Consider the following 23,734-nt stretch of genomic DNA (forward strand, 5'->3'; position numbering starts at 1 on the left):
ATTAAAACAAACAGCAACAAATCCAAACTCATTTGCAAAGAATGATAGCTCTGTCAAAAATTAAGAAGTAACCACGATTAAACAATTTTTATGCCAAACCTACACTCCTTCTTTCATGACAGATTGTTTCTAATGGGGTTTGATAAAGGCAGTGTCTGTGGCTTTTATGGCAATGCATAAGCAGCCTGAGATACCACTTTTTGCTATCTGGGGAAGCAGGATGCTTGTCCCTGTGAAGGGCTCAGACAGCAGAACTGCATACATCTCATTCTGTGATGTGTTGTCCTCAGTCTTTCTTGCATCTCCTTCAAGAACAGCTGATACTGGACCAGTAGTTGAATGCTATATGGACACTTTTCAAATTAACTAGGAAAACAAAGTGACAAGATTCTGAAGATTCATCCAAGGTGCTTTTCCTCAAAAGACTTGATTACAAAGTATGCATAAATGGTTACGGGTATTTTTTTAAATAAAATTATAACAACAATAATAATTCAGGATATTTGAAAGACATAAATGAATGCAGCGCAAAATGAGACTCCTCATCCCACCACCAATTTAGGTGCCCAAAATATTTCTTTAGATAGTATTAACGCATGCCATCATCTATGTATTTTCACAGATCAGGACTGCTGAACATATATGGCTTATTATAGCATGTGATAATTTTAGGTACCATGTCAAGGCTGATTTAAGTGAAAATTAGAACTAAACCCAGAAACATCTGTAGTTAAGTTTTAAGCTACTTAAAATTATGTTAAGATGACAAATACACAAATTTAAACAAAACAGTCTCTCAAAAATTTCAATATCTAACTTTAATTTTACTCATATCTTAAAAAAAAATAATAATGACACCTTTTCAATTTCCAGTTGTTTCCCAGCAATAGTCAGCAGGGGGGCAAAATTCTCTCTACATGTATGGTCATCAGAAGTAGGGCCAACATTTTAAATTTGCTAAGTGATAAGTAGCAAAAATGGTGATCTTCCTTTCAATGAAAGATCAAAATTCTGAAATGGTTTACTTTCAAGTCCTCAAATTCATTATTCTTAGCCTGATGGGCAACTGTTCAGTACCACTTACCCTTTAATGCTTTGTGCTGAGAGCACTGGCATGGAAGTCAGAGGAAATATTTAGTAGAAATACTGTCATTGTAAAAATTTAGAAACAATTTTGAGAAAACCTGCTAAAGGTATACCAAACAAATCCTCAACTATACCTATGATACACTTCTACTTTGAGTTTTTCCAAATCTATGGAACTAACTTCTACCATACAGAATGACAACTATAATTTTTGATCCACTTTCATAGACTCATTGAGGTTGGCAGGCACCTTGAAAATTTCTATAAATTATTAGTTGGTGAGGCTGTATAGGTTTGGGTTTTTTAGTAACCATCACTGCATTTCACATGCAAATAGAAAATCAGTTTACACTACTGTCTTCCAAAATATTGTTTGATTTTTTTATTTTACTTTAGGGTAAAAGCTAATTTTTCTGGCATTTCAAAGCAGTTTATTAAATACATTGCATCTATAAGTAATCATTTTACTGTCAAATTAAAAAGGTGTCTCCATATACATACAGAGCTAGAGAAGAATACAGCTACCTGGAGGTCATTCAAGTTCTGAAGTATATCATGTAAAAGCTGAAATAAAATACGTAACAGAGTACAAGAGCAGCTATAGGTGGTTTTCATTTTTCAAAGACTTCTAGTTCTGTTGCATTAAAAAAAGCTTCTGGCTGTATTATTTTGGTTTCATTTTGCACAAGTGAAAACAAGTATTTGCTAGTTGACTAATGTATATATAGGCCATCTTTAAAAGACATCTTCTAGAGGCCTGAAGCATTTTTATAAAAATACCTATCCAGATTTAAAAAAAACCAAAACAAACATACCTATATTTGGCATACGCAAGGGCTTATAAACAAGTAAAAAGATGTCTTTGCTCAAGCACTTTTCATAATTAACTATAATATGTGGACTTGGTCCTGCTGATCTAGCAAAACTTAGAAACACCACCAAAACAAAACCAAAGAAACAAAAAAAACCCCAACACTTCCAAGACAGCTACTTAGCTTTTTATGAAATAAATTGCTAAACTATTAAACTAGTAAGGCTTCACAGCATTAGTTTCCTCATCTTAAATCTGCACTGGAGATATCCTTGCAATTTAGTTAGTGCTAGTCTGCAGAATATTCACAAAAACATATCCAATATCTATCCACAGCTGAGCTCTTCGCATGATATTCATTAATAAATACAATCTAATGTTAGGTGAAGATTACTTCTAAAATGAAAAATATGGCTACTGCTTCCTTCCAGGTTTCAAGTTTTCTCTCCAGCAGCCTCACAGACTAGTAAAGATAGGGTTTAAAAGAGAAATAGAAATATATTTAATCAATACTTGTTTCTAAAATAGGACACATAAGCCAGCATGCAGCAGCCTTATCTGCTCACGTCCCCTCTCTTGTACTTTATTTTGTTATGGAGTACAATTTCCAGCACCACTTGCAGTAGTGCTGGGAAAGATCTTCCCCCAAACCATTCTTGTTAGGAGGCTATCAATGCTTGTTTAAGGAGTTTTGGTCTAGTAAAGATGAACCAATGAGTATTATTCTATTGCAAGCAAAATGGTCCCCCATTTGGCATAAAAAAATGCCTTGCCTCTGTTTGTTGCAATAACAGAATGAGATCCAAGTCTTTGTTTCTTTACACTGCAAGCAACCATCTTGGCATAATTGTCTTTTCACAGTAAAAAATAAAAAAAGCTTCAGTATTACATTTCAATTAAATTGTAGTTTCTATGGCAATTATGGCAAAGCACCTGCCACTATAAGTTCAGGAAAAAAAACCAACAACCTACATAGCAGGCTCAACAGCATAGGAACCAGAAATGGAGAAATGAGCCACACACAAACAAAGAAATGACGGCAAAGAAAGGAGCCAAAACACAAGTGACACTCAGAAGAGAAAGAACTGCAAAAGTGCAAACTAAAAGATGGATGAACACAAGGTTCAACACTAAGTGTTTTGATACCAAAAATGGACCAGATCTTTAAGAAAAGGTTTTCAATTGCATTTAAGGTGAAACTTTTAATTGCAAAAATTACAAGGTGAGCACAGATACTTAAGATTTCAGAGTAGGGCTTGGTGACAGCAGCTACATTTCAATCTTCAAAATGGAGAGCTCTCTCAGAGTGGAAAGAGCAAAAGCTCATTTAGGCATTTCTAAATATCACAGATTAAGTTTCCCACAAAAAACAAAGACTTTATGAAATACTGCAATGAAGAATCATTTACTAGTTTTAATTATACAGTTTCTTTTCTTACCTTCCCGGCTTCGAGCCATTATTATTAGTTGGCAGATCACATTAATCATTTCTTGAAGTAACGCAGGACTCTTTTTCAGGATAAACTGCTGATCTGCAAGACATAACTGGCTGCAATTATGCTGCACTTCCATTAGGAAAAAAGGGGACAGTTTACATGAACTGGACATATAATCGTGCTGTATTCATTTCTATTCATTCTTGTATTACTGAAAACACCACTTTATTCACATTGACACATCCATCTGTAGCATCCCCTCACAAAACAGGAAAGAGCAAGTGCTAAGAGGAAACACAAATTTTGTATACCAGACAAGCATCTTCCACACCAAAGGAATAAGTACTTACTAGATCCATCTAAAAAAAGGCAAGAAGATGGCACAGATAATTTACCAGTCTTATTAAAATAGCACTAATTCTTCAGGTAATCACAGGTTAAAAAAAAAAAGGATTTTTAATTTTAAGTGAAAAAGCAATTTTGGGAAAAAAAATTATTTGTAAAGTAATAACTACTTTGGAATACAAATCTGCAAAGTCCTAAGTACAAACAGTAACTAAGTGGCAAGGAAGAGGAGATATTTTTAGTGGCTATTTAAAACTGATCATTTTTCTTTTGAAAGAAACTGGAATAATTGAACCAAAGCATCTTCATTGCTTGTTTGGTTTGGGTTTTGTTTTTTTTTAATTTGCATGAAAATATAGAACATCAAGTTGGCTGGCGGGCCTAAGAAACCATGAGTCTCATGGCTGAAACTTAAGAACTGCATTTAGAAACATTTCAGTTTGTATATTTACAAGTATGAAAAATTGCAAAACAAAACTGAAGCTCATATGTAACTGCTATTTTAAAGTTCTAATCTTGTCATCCTTGCTTTACATAGTAGAGGGAAAAAACTCAAAAAATAACTATGAACAGCAATAGTAGAGACCAGTATTATGCTTATCTTGGATTCTTTACTCTGAAAAGCAAATACACTTCACATGTTCAACTTTTTATTCTATTACAAAGAAGAAAAAAACTGATCAAAGTCATATTTGCAGCCAAAAAGCATTAAAAACTAAGATATTAGTATTACAGAGCTATCAAGAAAATGAGAAAATGCAAAGTAAATGTTTTAGAAAGTCACTGAAGTTCAAAAACTAAGTATGCTGCATAGAGATTATTGAGCAGCCATCCATGTAACTCTTTAATGGATAAAAGGTATGTTTATGAGTACTGTAGCATGCAGCGTGCTGCTGTTTCCAACAATATCCAATTAGGGGAGAAGTCATTACCTTCTTCAAGGACCTCAGGAACTTTCATCCTGGCAAGATGAGTCAACAGCAGAACTCTGGCTTTCAGGCTGTAAGGGCAGGTGAGTGGAGGCTCATTCTTCTTTAAATTTATGCCACCAATTTCTCTGATTAGCTAAAATAAAAGTTAAATACAAATAGCTATTTTGGTGCTAATGAGGAACAGATACAGGAGGAGAACAGTTTACAAGGAAAAACAGTTACATTCACAAAAGCAAGCCTTCAAGTAACTTTTCCCTGGAAAGTTCTGTAGAGATGAACATTAGCCATTTTTATTCATAACACAGCTCCAAAAAGTCTAAAAGTATCTTTAAATGCTTTGTTTCAATGTGGGCGTGAGGGGGAAAGTAAAGATTTGCACACAAGAAACTTGCCTTGAATAGCGTTGAGTAAATTTGTATTGATAGATGAAGATTTTTAAAATCTGATTTTACTGCCAAGGTTTACTAGATTCAACCATACTTCTAAGGTATTTATATTAAACTCAATATGCACTAGCAACAGCATCATCTTGAGACCTTTCACCCATTTAAGACCTAGCCAACTTCCTCAGAAACAGTCTCAATTATCACAGGAAGGAGGGTTATAAGCCTGAACTCCCTGGTAGGCTGAAAAGCAAGTATTTTAACTTATTTATAAAATGCTCCAACTTGAAAAAAGTGTGGTATTCTTCATTCAGAATGACCTATCTTTATCCTGACTAGACCAAGATGCACAGTTCAAACAGGTCTCTCACCTGATTTTGTTGAAGACCCTGGAGGGAGAGGCTGCAAAGCTGAGTAACAGAAGCTCATAGCTTATAAGAATCAATACATGGCCCAGAAGCTTCACTTTTAGGTCAACAAGTCACTGAGGAGAGACTGAGGTTCCAAAACCTCCAGCCACAAAGGGAAGTTAGAATATTAACAGTCAGGCTACACGGACCTTTAACCAGTCTTTCCCTACACTTGAAAAAAGAATCTTCTAACAAGTTCCTTATAAGCACATCCTGGTATAACACCAGTCCAGGACGAGTAAAACTTTGATAAGAAAACTTTATAAAAAGCATTGATACTGGGTTTATGATAAAACAGTGACATAAAAACGGGAGCAATGATCATGGCCCCAAAAGCAAGATATGCTAACAAAAATTATTAGCAATACCCTTCTGTACTGATGCTTCTGAGACTTGTACTGCCACATACTCAGAAAAAAAGAACACAGATGACACTGATTACTGGACCTTTAGACATGGAACAAAATCCAATAGTATACAATGCAAGGTCATGCACTTGGATACTATGGCTTGAAGGCAGGAGCTTGTAAGTTGGAAAACAGAGGTATATAAGACAAGAGAAATCCAGAAAACTTAGCCATCCCACATTAGTTGTATTAAACCACCATATGAAACAGTTCTGGAAAACAGTATGTTTAAGGTTATTCCCTGCAGAAATACAGGAATAGCAGTGCCACCGACTAAGGCACTGCTAAGACTTAACATGAAATACTGTGGACAATTCTGAGCAGAAAAAGTAAAAAATAATGTAAAATCTTGAAATGCATCAACTGGGAACAGTACCCCATTCAGCACGTAGCAGGATGAGGGAAATGAACAGCCTTTTGAGAAAGATGGGACTAAAAGACAGCAGGTTTTCTAGTTTAGCAAAATAAAGACAGAAAGAAAACAAATGGGCTAGTGCTTCTGTCTATAAATCCATTAAGAATATACACAGGAAGAATCGTTTAGACTCAAGAATAATGATGACAAAAAACATGGGTATTAATTGGTCACAAAAAAGACTCCTAACCACTAGAACAGCAAGTTCTGGAACAGCTTCTCAGTAGGATATGGTTACAGGAGGCTTGAGTACCTTTTAAATAAAGAATGATAAAATGTAAAGGGCTTGCAACAGCACAGGCCAAGAACTGATGATCAAGATGATCTTTTCCAGCCACGTGCTCCCACTGCTGAAAAACCTCACCTAACCACAATTCCAGCTCCTACTCTTAAAGTCCACAAGATTACAAAGAATTTGTAAAAGAGAAAAAGACAATTAAGTAAAGAGGTATCTCAGTCTATTTTATTTATGTTTAGGACATGACGCTGTTTACAACTTGAAAATTCAACTGTGTGCATGCAAAGGTTAAATCTGTGAGACTACCCCCCCCCCTCATTTTGCAAACTCAAAATATTTTCATTGGAGCATTTTGTATACTGTGCTTTAAACTTAAGACCAAAGTGTTAGTTTCTAACAAATAAGACTTCCTAAAACTCTGCTAGCAATAATTATTTGCCACAGCATGCATTATGGCATCTCTGTTGGGAAGACTGAGTGGAAATGAAAACAAAAGGCAACAAGAGAGGAACAGACATTCATGGAAGAATCTTTATAATATTTAAAGACATTATTAATTCAGACATCAGAGAATAATTTTATTTCATTATTAACATATTTAACCAGATCTATGTTAATGATTTAAAAGAACTTCATCAAATGGCAATCACCTCCTTATATCAATACTCAAAATTTATAAGGACTGACACTCGAATTCCCTATTTAGTCTAGCCCTCCCCAAAAACTCAACCCAGCAGTCTATATACTAAACCGATTCCATTTAAGCTAAGCATTATCACCAATTAATGTTATCTTTTCTTTAAAAAAATTAAATCAAGCCTAGCTTCTAATTCCTATTTCTGAAGGGATACAGTTGCATCTCAACAAAATTAATACCTTCAGAACTTGAATTCTGTCAGCTGGTCACCTAGAAGTGCCATCTTCCCTCTTCCCTTGAAAGGGTCAGTTATTTATAAAACATCGCTTGACATAACTAACCTGTGGTATCTGAATGTTGTCTGCTGGTCTGCTTGTAGCATCTTTATTGTACTGAGGATCAAATTCAGATGCCCCTGCTAAAACCATGATAAGCCCTGCAAAGATAATTGGAGGCAGACAGAGAAAATGTCAGCAACATCCTATGCCACTAAGTGATTTCTTCAGAACCCTCAGCCATAGAACTTATTCCTACTCTTCCCCCAACAGCCGTGAATATCCATGTTCTCTATTTAGTGTACCAGTTACTACCGCCACAGGGCAAAGGAGGCAAGAACCAATGCTTGGCACAAGACAAAAGAGATTGCTCAAGGCTCCATTTTTCATGGCATCAAGTCCAGCATTTGACTCTAAATGACTTCACAGAAACATAGTTGGGCTTCTTTAGGACTGGCAGACGTCACTGCACAGCAGTTTGACTACTTCTGCGTGCTCACAGAACCATTCCTCTCAGCAATTCATGTGCCTGCGGCGGCACCACAATGTGTGTACTGGAGGGGGAGGCAGGAAGGATAAAATTTCAACTCAATTTTCTGTTCAGTCAGCATTGACAATTCACAAAAAAAAGTTCATTTAATTATTAGAAAACCAGTTCAAGAAATATGCCTGCAAACAAACCCCATGAAGATGATAGACTGCTCTTTTCCTACTGTGATTAGGAGAATCCATACCACCTCAAAATGTTCTGTTGTGTAAGATGAAAGACGTACACAATGGGGTATTTTAGCCCCATTATGAACTTTCTGCTCACGAACATATCAGACCCCTCAGCCATAGACAATAAGAGAAAGCTCACCCCATCATTTGCTCCAGTTAAAATAACTTTTTCAATAATAGTTACTCAAGCTTCATTCTTAAATTTTCAGCAAGTTCTTTTCTGAGCAAGTTATTTTTGCCTACTTGCAGTGCTCAGTGAATTCCACCTACTAACAATTAGTCACGTTCCCTGAGCATCAATTTTCATTTCCGTTCTCGATTATCTCTTTACTTCCTGAGCAGAGCATATCGAAGAGCTTCCAACAACTATAAATACTTTCCTATTATTTAAGATCCACAATTGTGGATCGTCAAGAAATGAGGTTTTATAAACTCATTTGTCTTGAAACCTAAAAAAAAATATCTAACACAAGGCAAGTCATGCAGATTTGTCTCACCATTTCCCTAGCCTGGTTTGATTACATCTGCCAAGGCTTAAGCCTTGAGTTTCAGCACTGGTACGTCACACCACTGTAGAATTCACAACCAAGCAAAAGCCTTACCTGATCACTGCATGGTTTGTCTAAGCCATCTCAGCTGCGCCTCATTTTTCATTCTGACAGCACAACAGACCTCAGTGGAAAAACCTGACCTGCCTCTGAGCCCAGGACTCCCTGAAAGCTTTAAGTCCTTAAATAAGGCCACTTAAACTTCGGGTTAACTCTTTAACCAATCCGTAGGAGAGACAAGGCAAGACTCAAAGCTATGGTTCTGATCAAGGTTCAACATGAAATAATCTACTGTTGACAAGAAGTCTGGAGAAAGAAGAGAATGGGTCTGCAGTGATCTCCCTAAACTTCTAAATAAGTCACACCTACTCTCCCATTCCTCCTCTCTCAACTAGCTGTCTGGAGGGGGGAAAAAAGCTTAAGAGTATGACAAGGTAGAGAGCATAAACTAGTCTGAATTAATTCTACACACATAAATCCATGTATGCTGTGACTAGAAAGCGAACGTATTTCCATACTCTTATCTCCCAGACCTCTTGGATTATCTGCAAAGCATTTCTGTTCAGTAGGAAAGGGATATATCAAGAGCAGATGCTTCCAGCAATCTTCCAGCAAATCTAAAGCTGAACAGCAGTGCAACTCATAGGAGTAAGCAAGTGTATTTATGAATCCTTTTTAGAGGGTTTGGGGGAGGGGGGGCAGTTTATTCTGCTTTTCAATAGTAAGATCCAATCTAGAACTAACTAGTACCATGCTAATTCTTCAGGCCCATGCCAGCCTCCAAACTGAAAGATCCAATTCTGCACCAACATAATGCATCTACAGATTTTCCCAGAAAAAGGTTTTTTTATTCCTTTAAAAGTGAGCAGACAAGAAAAAGAAGTATATCAAAAACTATAAATGAGTAACAAAGTAACATGAAATTGATAGGGAACAAAACCTTTAAACAGAAATTTAGCTATAACATAACAAGTAAGAATAGAGAACCAGAAATGCTCTTTTATTCTTTGGTGATGTAAAAATTTTATGACAGCCCCTAGAAAATTCCCAAAGCCTATTTTGTTACGCTAACAGAAGACGACACACAGACAGAGGCTGTGCTCCTAGTGGCCACACAGTAACTCAGGACTACAGGCAGGTCAGCATGTTTATCCCAACATACAATACCCTTTTTTCTTTTCTTTTTTTTTTTTTTAAATGTATAGATAGACAGGCATAAATACAGTTCTATATAACTCCCTCTCCCAAATACTTAAGTCTTCTTAAAGAGTACTCTTCACTTGCAACAAAATGAAGTTTTTAAAAACACTCTAAAAGAACCGGAAATGTTATTTTAACCTAACAAAGGCTTATAAAGCAGAAGCATTTTAACATCAGCAGATCAACACTTCCAGATGAACACATCAGCATTTTAAGATGCCTTTTACTTACGTTTCATGTCCATGTTCCGTGTTTTATAGACAAAATACGTATATATTTGAGTTGTCCGAATGAGAATCTGATCTCCACTATATCGTATTGATCGGTACCACCAGGAACCCTGAGACATTTAACAAGAACAAAGTGACATCAGATACGATGAAGCATCAAAACAGCTATGCTGGATCACCTCATGTCTGTTCACAACCAGGTAACTCAGCCCAACTGATTTTACCTACGTTAAGGTCAACTGAATTTCAGAAAGGAGAGGGTAACAAAAAATATTTGCTGACACAAATTTTAAAAGCACACCAATATATTCATCTGAGAGAATCTGATGCTATAAGTTTTTAGATGATCTCTAGTCTAGAGAATTTCCCCCAGCATATGCACACGCACACACACATATACACGGCTTTATTTTTGGTGCTGTTTTAGTGAATCCACTAAACAGTAAATCCACTGGATTTACCACTTTCTATATACATGATAACTCCTTACTGTGCAACACGGCATTCAAATCAAATTCACTTTAGGCAGATGGAGGCCAAACCAAGAACAAAATAAGAGATTTCTTTCATTACAAGAAAATTTGAAAAAAATACTAAGTCACCTAATCAGAAAATGCTTCTCAGAAGGGGAATCTGGAGTTGGCCCAGTGCCCTTGCTGCAAGTTTTCAGAATTAAGTCATACACCTTCAGGTTGACAGAAAAGGTTTTCCAATCCTTCAGAAATACTCCAGTAATTCCCTCATTAGCATTACACCAGTGACTTCAAATTATGGAGCACACTGTACAGTGATTGTACGCTATAATATATTTTAAGAAAAATGGTGTGCTGGGTTATAAACTGCAGTCTGTTCATTAAACTCCTCCTTGTAAGCAAAGCTCTCTAACATGAGAAAAAATATCCAAGATAAACTTTACAATAGATTGAGGTGTATCACAAGTGAAACGTAACAAGCAGTAAAGTAGTAAGTGATGTTTACTACTATGAATTTAATAGGCAATAGTGTAAATTCCCCTACTACAGCAAGAACTTGCCAATTTACTTAATTATTTAGGAAATGCTCTAGGACTTGCTCCCCACAAACTTTTTGTTTTAAATAAATCAAATCTGATTCTTCCATGAATAGATGAACCCTGACACAAAATAGTACACAACTTTTTGTAAAGTTTTTCTGCAGAAAAATTTAGATTAGAATCCCATAGCTATCAAATTTTTGTCTAAGTACAGATACTGGAAGAAAAACATAACTATAGCTAGTCCAAATGTACATGAAAGAGGCTGCCCTAACTGCTTTTGCAGATACAGCTCGTCTCTCTTGCCTCATGTACAGAACATTATTTAGGTCAGTGGAGGTCTATGAAGAACTACATATCAGTATTTTCCTTTTTTGTTGATCTGGACCCAAAGGGTGGAACTAGCCTTTATTTTAGATGCCTATCTGAGATATAGGATGACTACACTGTAGTTAACTTCAGCTTCTTTATTGATTCATAAAAGAGAAACAGGCCCATTAAAGGCATGAATCATCTTGTATGTCTACTTTAGAATGAAATGATAAAATAACTTGCTCCATAAAAATGACTATTCCTCTTCACTGACTATAAAAGAAATTTACAGTGACAAGTCTGAATGCAGAAGTCTACATCTGGCATAGGGGCAAGAACAGGCATATTTTCTTCTCTGCTCAGGACATTTCTTCATAACAACAGAAAGGATGTTTACTTTCACTTGAGCTACAATAAACCTGGTATAAATCAAATCACTAAAAGTACACATATACAAAAAAAAAACATCAACAGACACCAACTGAAACCTAAAAGGAAAGACAGGAAAAATATGTAGACATTGTACCCTGGATTTTAGACTTCTTAGTCAATAACTTGTTGAAATCGCCACATCTCGTTTTCTACACTAAATCTTCAATTATGCAGAAAGACACTCAAAGAGAAGGGATAATGCCTGGCTGAGCCTCTGCACACAGAGATGCAAGCAGTTGCCAAGACCCCAGGACACCTTCGCAAATGAAAATCTTCTTCCCAAGAGCATGAAGGTTTCCGGGTGTCAATTTTCTGAGTCTGTCTTTACACCATACCCTAACAGTGCACTCACTGGATAAGGGACATTGTTCAAAAGCAATACTGTAAGGCAAACCCAAGCCCTGAAATACCACTCACCTAGCAACTGATTTCTCACACAAAGAAATCTCAAGGGCAGACATCTCATGGTATACAGAAGGGCAATAAAAATTGAAGTTATGAAAACAAAGGCAACCAGTAGAAACCAAGTCAACAACCTGTTCCACATGCAGTAATCATTCTAGCACCACCAGTTACAGCCATCTCAGTCTTGGCTGTACAGTAACACCACTGAATATACTCGAGTTCATCACATATTAATTTTCATGTGATGAATGACAGAAGGTACAAGACAAATTACATAAATCAGACTAACTCTTCCGATACCTAATATTTTCCTACAGCCCTCTCGCTATCATGGCACCGCATTTTTTTGGAAACTCTACAGCAGCTTCACTTTTTCCATAATAAAAGAAAATACCCACATTAAAAAAAAGCTCACTTGCTTGCTCTCTCTATGAAAGGCAAGAACAAGCAACTCTACTTATGTCTAAGACAGCTTTGTTTACAGCTTGGTTACAGAGGGTAGAATATTAATTAGATAATACTTACCACAACAACGGGAAGAATAACCATAAATGCTAATCCGTATACAAGCAAAACCTAGAGAAAAATTATGAAACATACCTCATTAGATACTTCAGCTAAATACCACTCTTGCTTATCTTTATTCTAAAATACAGCCAAGTAGTATTACCACAAGCGTACTACAAATTAATGTAATCTTATTGCATAATACCCATCATTATTTCTGAAGTAATATAATCAGTTGGGTAGGGTTTAAATAAGGAGTATCAGTTTAGTGTAAATAATCTTTTAAATCATCCATGCATTGTCTCAGGTGAATTTCTTTAATGATTAAAGAGTTCACAGCTAAAACTGATAGAGTGGACAGAGATGATTACCGCATTAGAAGAAATCAAGCGGGTAAGCCAAATACCTTGTAGCAACAAATGCAACAGAAAGAACATTCAGACACTGTATGATTATAGCATAGCTAGCAAACCAAATGGAACTACAGAAATCCAGCAAACAGTTCTATATATGTTTCCTTGCAACAGCAAACACACACTTTGTAGCAGCAGTACAACCGCATTATCATTGCAATGAGATCCTTCCAAGCATATTAATACTTTACTCTCAAAGGTTAGATTTAAGCTACTCTAACACTTTTGACTCCTGAAATTTGCTTCAAAGATGTGTATTTGGACCAAAGTATTATTAACTACGTGTTTTTACTAAAATGCGCAGTATTAAGCACAAACATTAAGGTGAACACTTGCAAGTTCACCTTAAAATCTTCAGCTAAGTAAGTTGACTCACCAAAATTGAATTTTTCTGATCCACAATCCAAGCTGGCAAAGCTATACCAAAGCTTGTAGCTGTAGGATGAAAGAAAAGAAATTCACTATAAAATATTAAGGAATGGTTTTAAAGTCACATTAAATCTAACAAACAAAACAAAAAAACCCTACAAAACCACCAACGCACAAAAAAAAGAAATCCTCATTTTTATCTCTTCAATAAGCAAAATTCTAACAAATCTAGAAAAATCAAAAAACTAATTAGAAATACACTCAAGTATGCAATAAAATAACAACTTAAATGCAACTTCTGAAATACCAAAGATTTTAGCTTACCATATTGCAGTGAAATAGATATGCAAGATTTATTAATATAGTAAAAAAAAAAAGATTTCACAGATGGAAAGATTTATGAGCTTTGCCTTGCAGAGTTTTCAGCAGTTTAAATACATATAGTTCAGTAAATACATGAACTGCAAGAAAATTGTTAGAGCAAATGAATTCTATGGGAAAAGTTTTATTTATCCGTAACTTCAGGAAAGTGTTCTAAGCTGTAAATTGTAAAAATAAAACCCTCTACCAGTTCAAATTTCTGTGTTATTGGTAAGAAAGAGAAAGGAACACTTTGCAATTCAAAAGGAGTTAGGCTGCAGAAAACAGAGGACATGATTCTCTAATAGTAACATCTACAGTACACAGATCTGAATACAGAATAGCATAACATAGCTTGTCTTCAGACACTTTAGAGGTAATAAACTGAGCTTCGCAAATGCTACCTTTCCCAACACTAAAAGTCCTAGGAAACCAAGAAAAAAATGAAAAAAGACTTTACAAATTTTTAGGGCCTGCTTCAAAAAACCAAAACGAAAAAACATGCTTTCCTCAGCACTAGCAGGTATCAATGAGTACTGCCTTAAGTAAGGACAGACTAGGATCCCCCATGTACTTAGATACTATTCCGATACTGTCTCTAACAAATTGTGACAGCCATCAATTCAGACAACTAGTTGTTACGCTCAAGCCTAACGTGACTTCTATGTAGTTAAGCTGGAAACTACTATTTGTTGAGACTCAAATTAAACATCTGACCAAGTTGACCACACCTCAAGCTTAGGACTTCAGCAGAGTAACACTCAGTGAATTTACCACATTAAGTTATATGAAATGCCCTGCTCTGGAGAAGAGTCTGGAGACACTTTCCTATCTGTTAATGGTTACAGATTTTTAGAAGAACCTACTAAAAATATAACATGTCTTTTACTGGTGATATCAACTTCAGTTTCCCACAGTATTTTTGACCTTTAGGATTGCAGCTTCAAACTGTTCCAGAACAGAAGTAGTTCAGTACAAAGTTCTTTCTCTTCTCGTCCAAGAGACTCCTTGCCCCCATCCATGCTTGCTGAGCTGAAGCATTAGCAAATAACCAAGCAGAAATGGTCTAAAACTGCCTTACATTATTAAAAGCATATCTTTTTACTCTCCAGGACCCCCCACCTGCTTTTAAACACTCTTCAAGTGATTTTGCACATTCAGGACCTTATTTTTAGTAAAGGAGCAAGTCACACCGAAGATAAAATCTTGTTTGCCTGCCTCTAACCTGCATGCTGCTTCAGTTGCATAGAGAGGAATATTGCTTGCTGTTCCTTTGTGCTGGGCACAGAGGGTGGGATGTACCTCATCTAACTTGGTCAGACATGTCTAACACCAGATGTGCTTCATCTCATCCCAGAATATACCTCTATAAGGGACTGTCTCCATTCTTTGACTACACAGAACTAAAAAAATAGAATACATAGCTTGGATACAGATTTTTACACTACAGGTGTATAAATGAAGGGAAAATTAATTTCACTAAATTAGAAAGCTCCTCACACTTCAATGTGGAACAAGGTTATAGAATAGAGGATGAGAGAGAGAAAATTTCAGGCTTCTTCCCACTCTTCTGATGAAGCAATGATGAGAGACCTAGAAGCAAAGCAGAGAACTCCAATACCACCGTAGTCTGAGTTAGGGTTTCAGAAGAGCAGGAGTGTTCACACTCACAGTACAAGCTGCTGCCCTACCAAAGAATCATTTCATTTTGCCCTTTGGGAATCCAGTTCCTTAAGTTTATGAAAGTGATCTCCGAGCCAACCGCACAAGGATCTTTATGCCTTTAAATCCTCAGCTTTTGGCTGAGTTTTCTTGTGAAGCTTCGGGTCCGTTCGAGGACACTGACATACTGCCCAACTTGAAATCCTGTACCTTGGCAACACTAAGTTAGTAGCTTGTGGGTGCAAAAAACAGTTTAGCATCAGGAAAGGTCGTACGAAAGCTATTTGTGCATACAGCAGACTAAAATTGATGGCACCATTTCGCTGATAATGTCACAGCATTTCTGAAAAAAGATCCTATTTGCATTTTGCAGCAAGAGGGACAGAGTCCTCCTGCTTGCCTGGCTAGGAAACCAAGAGAAGCTAGGAGCTGAAAGAAATTTGCTATGCTATAAAAACAGAGTGGTTAAAGAAACTGAACCACCACCTTAGTCCATCAGAAATGCTATTGTCAGACTATGATTTAGTTGGCAAAGTTGTTTTTTTGAAGGGAGAGGGAAGACTGTTTCTTTGAAACACTGGTTCAGGGGCTGGAGTTTTTTTCCATTTTAAAATTCATTTCCCATGTTGGATGGATATAATTCAGAAAAAGGATTTCCACCACAGAGTTCCCTCATGTCAACTTGTAACTTCACAATTAAGTTAAATTCCATTTATTACTTCCAAGCTGGCCTTAACTCATTCCATGGAGATACGTAGTAAAACTTAGTCCTGCAAACTGCAGGGCATCAACAAGCAGAGATATATGGATGCCTGTCCTAACAGATGGCAGGTTTCCTTTTTGCTTATAATGAGTATCAGAAGCAGCTAGAAATATACAATATTCTTCCTCACAACTAGTTCACTTAAACAACAATCACAAAGATATTTTACAATCAACTCACACACCTGCAAATATGAGGAGAAAAAAAAATCTATTAACTTTCAGTCTTAAATTGTTTTAGTTCGGATTGTCTACTGTAAAACTTTACTACACCATCATCAGGTTTATTTTCATGTAGCTACCTGCCCAGGAACAATCTACCACGTAGGGATAATCATCAGGACTCCTCAAGATGAAGGTGGCATAGAGCTACACTCAAACAGTACCGCTTCCAGCAAATGGAAGGCACATGTGTATACGGTATTTATTTAAATACATACATATCCTCATGTACATCCCTTCAAAGTGTGTTTATTGCATTATGGCTAGCTGTTAATTTTTCAATATACATTTATAGTATCTGATCATAAATACTAAGAAGTGTTTAAAATCAACAAGTTTCTGATGAGTATTATTTTATTGTTCACTTATACCTCCTTTTAATATTGGCAAGTCTCTCTAGATACTTACTGAAGCTGACTAATTAAAAAAAAAAATCCTTCTCTTTTTTCCCCTAATAAGAAGTTTGAGAAATGTGAAAGCAAACTCTTCCCTGCCTTTCCCTCCTACCACCACCCCAGAGCCAGTTTCACAAGCAAAGAATTGACTGGATGCATTGCTTCAAGTCACAGGAAAAAGTTATTCTAAATATATAAAGATCTGAGTGCTTCTCAAATGATCAGATATTACACAGCTCAACGTACAGAAATTACAGGACTTCTGTCATTCATAATTGTTACCTTGTGGTCCATCTGGATTACCAAATTCTTCCCAATTTTTTCGTGATTCTTCATCAGTTAACCTAGTTTCAAGAAGAGATATTAAGTTAATACAGAAGTAAAGAAATTTCTCTAAATCATTAGCATACAGATACATTGAAATGTGGCATTTATACTATCCTTCAGAGATGGTTTGGCAACCTGAACAGCTTCTGCTATTGTTTGTATGAAATCTGGTATGAAACAGTACTGCTGTATTCCTTCATGATACACAGGCAAATTCTTTTAGCACTCTGACAGCAAAAGAAATCAGACACAGAAGGTGCCTCTTCATACAGGAGATGGAACAATCACATCTCCCTTTTCATGAGAGTAACTGTGTACCCATCAGCAAGGAGCACTTTTCAATGCCAGGTTACAGTTGAGCAAATATCTTTTTTTGCAAGGAAGGTGAATATGCAAGATGAGTTAATACAGCAGAAGTTGTCCATACGGGCTTTTAATTCTCTTATTCTAGACTTTTAGCCTTTGATGGCATGTGTTTGGTTGGTTGGTTTTTTCCTGGAACTCGCTAGTTTCATATTTAAAAAGAGAGAAATAAATTAAGATACCACCTCCTAAATCTTACAGTTTCTATGCCTGTTCTGTAATGACAGTTTCTTGGCAATAATATACCACCTCAAACAGAATCCCTGTTACTAGAAGGAAGAATACTGCTTTAGGAAACAGAACACCAGGCATTCACTATACAGAAGATTTTGTCTCACGGAAGAAACCGTGAACGAGTCAGACATCTCCTGATCATTTCTAAGTCTCACATTTGTTAACAAGCAGACTTACTGAATGGGTAGATTTTATATCCTTTCAAGACAGCATGGCTAAGGAACTTCACTGTAATTTACTTCAAGATATGCCTCTGCCACAGCCCTTGCACTAGCGTTTGAAGTATCAAACTGTATAACCAAGCATTTGAGTGCTAGCTTGCAAAGCAAACAAGTGAGATCTTTCAGGAGTTCAGAAAGCAATACCAGAATATCCTATTGAAGAGACTTTCATAGTGATGCAGATGTGTTTAAACAGAAAGTATGATTTCAAAACTGCTCAAGCGAGCATGGTGTTGGTTCTCTTTCTCACCTCACCCCAAACAGGATTCTCTGTCAGTAACGTCAACCACATAGACAACGGACTTAAAAGCAGAAACCACCAACTTGCTAGGTTCTCTGATGATGTGACTGACCCAATAAACCCCTACAACGGAAGAAGGCTCAGAGGGGATGGGCAAGGGTGATGTGCCATGAGGCTCAGACAGACCACAGTGACTCACCACAGCTGCTGCAAAGAAGCTGACTGTCTCAACACAAAGGGGACTGGAGGGCAGCCTTTGTTTTAGATAAACACCTATCAACAGTTGAGCGGATCAACTGGTGGTATAAACGTTTCTCTTCGCATGCATTAAAGAAGTATGAATGACTCCAAGTTTGCACGACCAGCATGGGGGGGAGTGCATACCTGGCTCAGCCCAACATAGAGTATAAAAACTAGACAACTAGCAAAAGAATTCTAAGAGAACAACGGGCTCGAGCTGGCTTCAACCCACGCATGCCTTCCCGGTGCCTGGGGACAGCCAACATCATGACAGTGAGTGTATGAGAGAGACCAGTAACGGGAATCGCATTGGTATTGTGATTGAACTGTGTATTGAAATTCCTGTATTTTGCTAAGTCTAACTTACACAATATACTAAAAACACAATACAAATGTATTGCTCCACTAAATCAGAAATCACGTGTAACATCAACTGCCTTCAGATAAGTAAATTTGATGCTAAACATTACATGCTCCACATGTGGAATATCGAAAAGAACCTGGTGAGAGACTATTGCACTCTGAGAGATGACCATTTAGAGTAGAAAAGAATATAAAGCTGTATTAACATTCCACTTATGAACAGCATTACAAAACCCAAACCCACATCTTGGTTACGGAAAAATTCAATAAAAAGGGATTTTCTTTATAGCGCATTCTAATATTAGACATCATCTCTCAGATTAAAAAGAAAAGCTATAAAGCACAGGTAAGGCCAAAAGATACTCTGGAGGAAAAGAGGATTCAAGGATTCAGCTTTTAAGAACTACACAGGTAATATGAAACAGTCACCGAGTGAAAAATCAGGACTGCAAGGCAAGCATAAATGATAAGGGATGACAGGGAACTAAGAGCAAACTGAGTCAGAACCAGAACGAAACTTCTTTGTCGCTAGATGGGAACAGAGTTAAAATACTGTCTCTTACTCTTCGGCTTTATCACCAGGTGAAATGAACCATATATTCATTTTTTAAGCAATGCTTCAGAATTGCTGTGACAGGGTTGGTTGGTTAAAAACTGCAACACCCACTTTGTTCTTTGTCACCTTTAGGATTTCGTATGTATCATACTGGAAGCACTTCTCCTAGCTGACATGGAAGTTTAATACAAAGACCTAACACCTTACAGTATTCTGACAGTTGCTAAACAATTAAATTATCCTTCCCAACTTGTACAGAACAAATATGCACTGAACCAAGACATGTTTTGACTTCTGTTACATATCCAAACAAGTTTGTCCTGGCTGCTTAGGTCATCCCTGCTATTAGCTTAAAGGTTTCCCTCCCCATAATATCAAGCTCACATTTTTATAGGCAAGAAAAAAACTTACGCTGCATAGGCCTTAGCAATCCTCATGAACATAACTTCATCTCCTCCTTTATCTGGATGGTATTTTAGCGATAGTGCACGGTACTGTTTCTTAATTTCTGATATACTTGCTCCCTTAAAAAGGAAAGTTTTGAGTTTATTAATAAATACCTTAAATCAAATCCATTCTTCCGTATCTAAATTCTAAAGCACATTGTGCAATATTTCTCTGAACCATTCACTGAACTCAAGAATTACGTTCAATATAAGATCATGAAACTACATATGTATTTCATGGAAACATGATTATATTATTTTTCTAATAACATTTTTATAACCATTATATTTTTAAATCAAGTTAGAAGTCACAGTCTAACAAAAAGACATTCAGATGACTGGGTTTTGGTTTTTTTCTGGATTACTTTGTTCATCCATCCATAGGAAAAAAAAAGTAAGGCATTCTTATCTGTTTGAGAAATCTTATCTTTTCCTAAACTTCTTCATGAATATGAGGAATTCTCACTTGCAATATTCTTCTATTTAAGCAAGAGTTCATAGATCAAGTATGATGGCTCACTTGCAGCTTGTAGGCACAAATAAATCTGTCAGTCACCAGGAACAGTGGATTGCCCTGCCGCTTAAGAATGCCTTTGACTAGAATCATACTACCCATAAATTATTTCAAACTCCTTGAACAAAGGGAATACACTACCTATACCTGAGAAAGAGATTGATTTTTATTCTACTACAGCACATTGTTAACACAATCTCTCATGCATTAACTTTCAGGTTGGACTGTGAACTTCATCACTCAAGAAAACCCACAAAATTTTATAGTAAGTGCAGATAAAGTTTTTCTAGTAAGCTATCTGCTAAGTTTCACAGAACCATTACCATAGGACTTTTCAACATTCTGTGGTAGAGAGGCCTAGCATGCTGACCTTAACTGCAAAATAAACACACAAGAAGTTAAAGATGATGGTACTGTTTCAATAAATTTAAACCAGAAATTAAACTACCCTGAGGCTTCATTTGCTGTTACTTTATCTCTCTTCATACAATGTGTCTATCATTTTCCAACACTATTTTTCAACAGCATGCCTGCCTCATTTAATGCACACGATGAATTTACTGCATTATAAATTAGACTTCAAGTAAAAACAGCCATTTCAAGACCAGATGAAGAATGCCAGATGAGTAGCAGAAATTGGAAGGGGGGGGGGGGGGGGGAATCAGGTTGCTGGAGAAGAAGAGATGGGTTTTCATGGTTCATATGAATGCTGCCCATTAAAAAAATCCTAATTTTTTCTCTCTCTGCCATAGAGGGTGCATGTGGTCCCTGATAAGCTGATGACAAACCTTCTATCATTAATTGCTTACTCCTCATTTTCAAAAGCTAGGCTACAGAGGTTAGGCCTGACTTGCAGAAATGCTTAGTAGCCTAGGACAGTGTGCTTGGAACACAGTGCTTCCCTTTATTAACTACTTATAAAAAAAATTAAGGCCCCAATTGTCTTACTTAAAGAATCCAAAATTATAATTAGTTTTGAGCTTCATTTTTATGCCTTGGATCCCACCAGTAAGGATACTTATTCAATAAATCAGTAATTATCTGAGTGCCTTATGTATTAGCAAATTTAAGTGATGTGCTCCAAAGCAAGCTATTCTATGTTCAAAACAAAGTGCTAATATTATAAAATAAGGAGCATGTACATTATTTGAACTTTCTCCATGCTGCGGTTCTCCTCTGAAGAAAAAAGCCTCTAGTTATAAACTGATATTCTAACATAAGATAAAAAAGTAATCTTGGCCACAGTGTGAATGCAAAGAAGCAAATTAATTGAATTGTTGTGTACCAAAAGTTTCAAGTGAAGTGCTTGCATCTACAACTTTTTTTTTTTTTTTTAAGTTTTGGGGGGGGGGTGTTTTTTAACAGCAACAACAGTTCCTTTATCTAACACTTCAACATCTGTATCACTTCAAGATCAGCAGGGCTGGCAAGGTTCCACTTGAATGGTAGCAGAAGAAAGCTGTTAAAAGATATTGTCTGATAGCACAGAAATACATAAACACACTCTGGAACCTTGGACTCGGTCTTTGAGCCCTACTTCACAGCCATCTCTTCATCCCCCTTGTAACATCTCTGGCTTTAGTTCAGCTTGTCCTTATGACATTACGCTCCATCCCTCTACCAGTTCTTGGAGCATTCCAGTATTGGTTTCTTTGCCTGTGTCTTGAGCACATGTACAAGTTTTCATTAATAAACATTAGGTTACGATTCACTATATACATACCTTTTTTCCCCCTCAGGGCCGTTACTTGTAGAAATTTGCCAAAGATGACTAAAGAAAATCCTCTGATGACCTAATCCCTAGCCCAGATATATGAACATTTAAACCACACGGTTCCAACAGATACCATTCAACAGGAAAAATTTATCTTGTTCCTGTGCGTCAGTGAGAGAATGCAAGTCAGCAATCAGTCATTCAGAGGAACTGAGCAGAGGTTGAATTTAAATAACTTGCCTCTGCACATGACAGGTAGGTCTTGTTCTACCTGTCTAGCTAGAAACAGGCTAGAGTCTATTTATCTGCTATAATGGCTTTCTTAGCATAGAAAAGCAGTACCAGTGATGCCTACCCTTATGCTGACAAGCCACATCACTAATGGCAAGAGATGTATTTGTCAATGTTCGTACACATATTCAGCTCTCCCTCCCTAACAAATATACATCAAGTTTAATCAAAACAGGTATATTCAAAGTTCTTTCATATTCTTGTCCTGAACTGTAACCACTGTGTACTTCCTTAGACAGGAGAGTAAACATACCACAGACTTCAGAACTGAAAAGACGACTCTACCATTAAGGAGCTTTGTATCAGGAAATAACATAAACAGAGTATTTGCTGGAAGTATTGTGGGTAAGATGAAGAAAAGAGTTTGACAAGACTAAATAAGAGTTTAAAGAGATGTATGTTTGTCTCCTCGGAATATATAACTTTTTATATCCGTTTTGAATTAGACCTTCAATACAAATAAAGCACTGCATCTGTTTTCTAGATAAACACTACATCATCTCCCCCCCCCCCCAGTTTAATAAACCAATTGGCTGGTATCACTATTTAGAATTTGTTGTTTGCATTCGCTGATGCAATTGATATTCAAGGTGACCTTTACTACATCAAAATGTGCCTCAGCAACACCCTTTAGTGAAACCTTTCATTTACAAGAGAAATATTGCTGTACAACAACTGTAAATCAAATGAATCCACACTCTCGTTTATACAGTTTATTCAGCAGCATCCCTAAATATGGCTATTGAGAAGATTTTCAGAGGGTATACAAAGCAGAATGTCTGTTTTCCTGTACCAAGCAAGGAAAGCAATATCAGAGTAAGATTCAACCCCACCTCACTATATTAAAAAGTCATTATAATTTTGAAGGAGTTAGATACAAAAGTTATAATTAGTACAGATATAGGCAAAGAATATCTAACAACTGACTTTACAATATGCAGCAGCAACTTTCAGATGCCAAAAAATAACAAAACCACTAGATACATTCACTAAAGTTAACTCATTTTGTTTAAAAAAAAAAATCTTAAATTTGACATCTAGACATAAAATATACAGTTATAGTAGTACAGACTACTGAAAGATGCTATTACTTACAGGATCCAAATGTAAAACCTCATAAGGGTTGTATTCTTGATACTCTCGGTCCGTTTTGGAAACTTTGTATGCAAGAAACAAAAATAATGCCCAGCCAGCAAGGAGGACTATTTTCCTGTTTGGAAGAAAGAATTTTTTAAATGTACAAATCCACTAGCTCTAGCATAATTCTACAAATAACATAAGAAGCCATTTGATGTCAGTC

At 36.5% G+C, this 23,734-nt stretch overlaps 1 protein-coding gene across 1 annotated transcript in view; it reads right to left on the reverse strand.

Annotated features, from left to right (window-relative positions):
- Nucleotides 1-23,734, reverse strand: part of SEC63 (SEC63 homolog, protein translocation regulator) — a 60,631-nt gene that overhangs the window by 17,412 nt on the left and 19,485 nt on the right. Inside the window, exons 3-11 of the mRNA XM_069804986.1 lie at nucleotides 23,530-23,644; nucleotides 19,881-19,993; nucleotides 17,207-17,268; nucleotides 13,531-13,589; nucleotides 12,760-12,810; nucleotides 10,075-10,183; nucleotides 7,442-7,536; nucleotides 4,611-4,743; nucleotides 3,337-3,429 (exon numbers count right to left, since the gene is read on the reverse strand). Of these exons, the coding sequence (XP_069661087.1) occupies nucleotides 3,337-3,429; nucleotides 4,611-4,743; nucleotides 7,442-7,536; nucleotides 10,075-10,183; nucleotides 12,760-12,810; nucleotides 13,531-13,589; nucleotides 17,207-17,268; nucleotides 19,881-19,993; nucleotides 23,530-23,644 (830 nt within the window). The remainder of the gene's footprint in view (nucleotides 1-3,336; nucleotides 3,430-4,610; nucleotides 4,744-7,441; nucleotides 7,537-10,074; nucleotides 10,184-12,759; nucleotides 12,811-13,530; nucleotides 13,590-17,206; nucleotides 17,269-19,880; nucleotides 19,994-23,529; nucleotides 23,645-23,734) is intronic.

Source organism: Haliaeetus albicilla, chromosome 17 (genome assembly GCF_947461875.1).
Source record: "Haliaeetus albicilla chromosome 17, bHalAlb1.1, whole genome shotgun sequence".
Taxonomy (NCBI): domain Eukaryota; kingdom Metazoa; phylum Chordata; class Aves; order Accipitriformes; family Accipitridae; genus Haliaeetus; species Haliaeetus albicilla.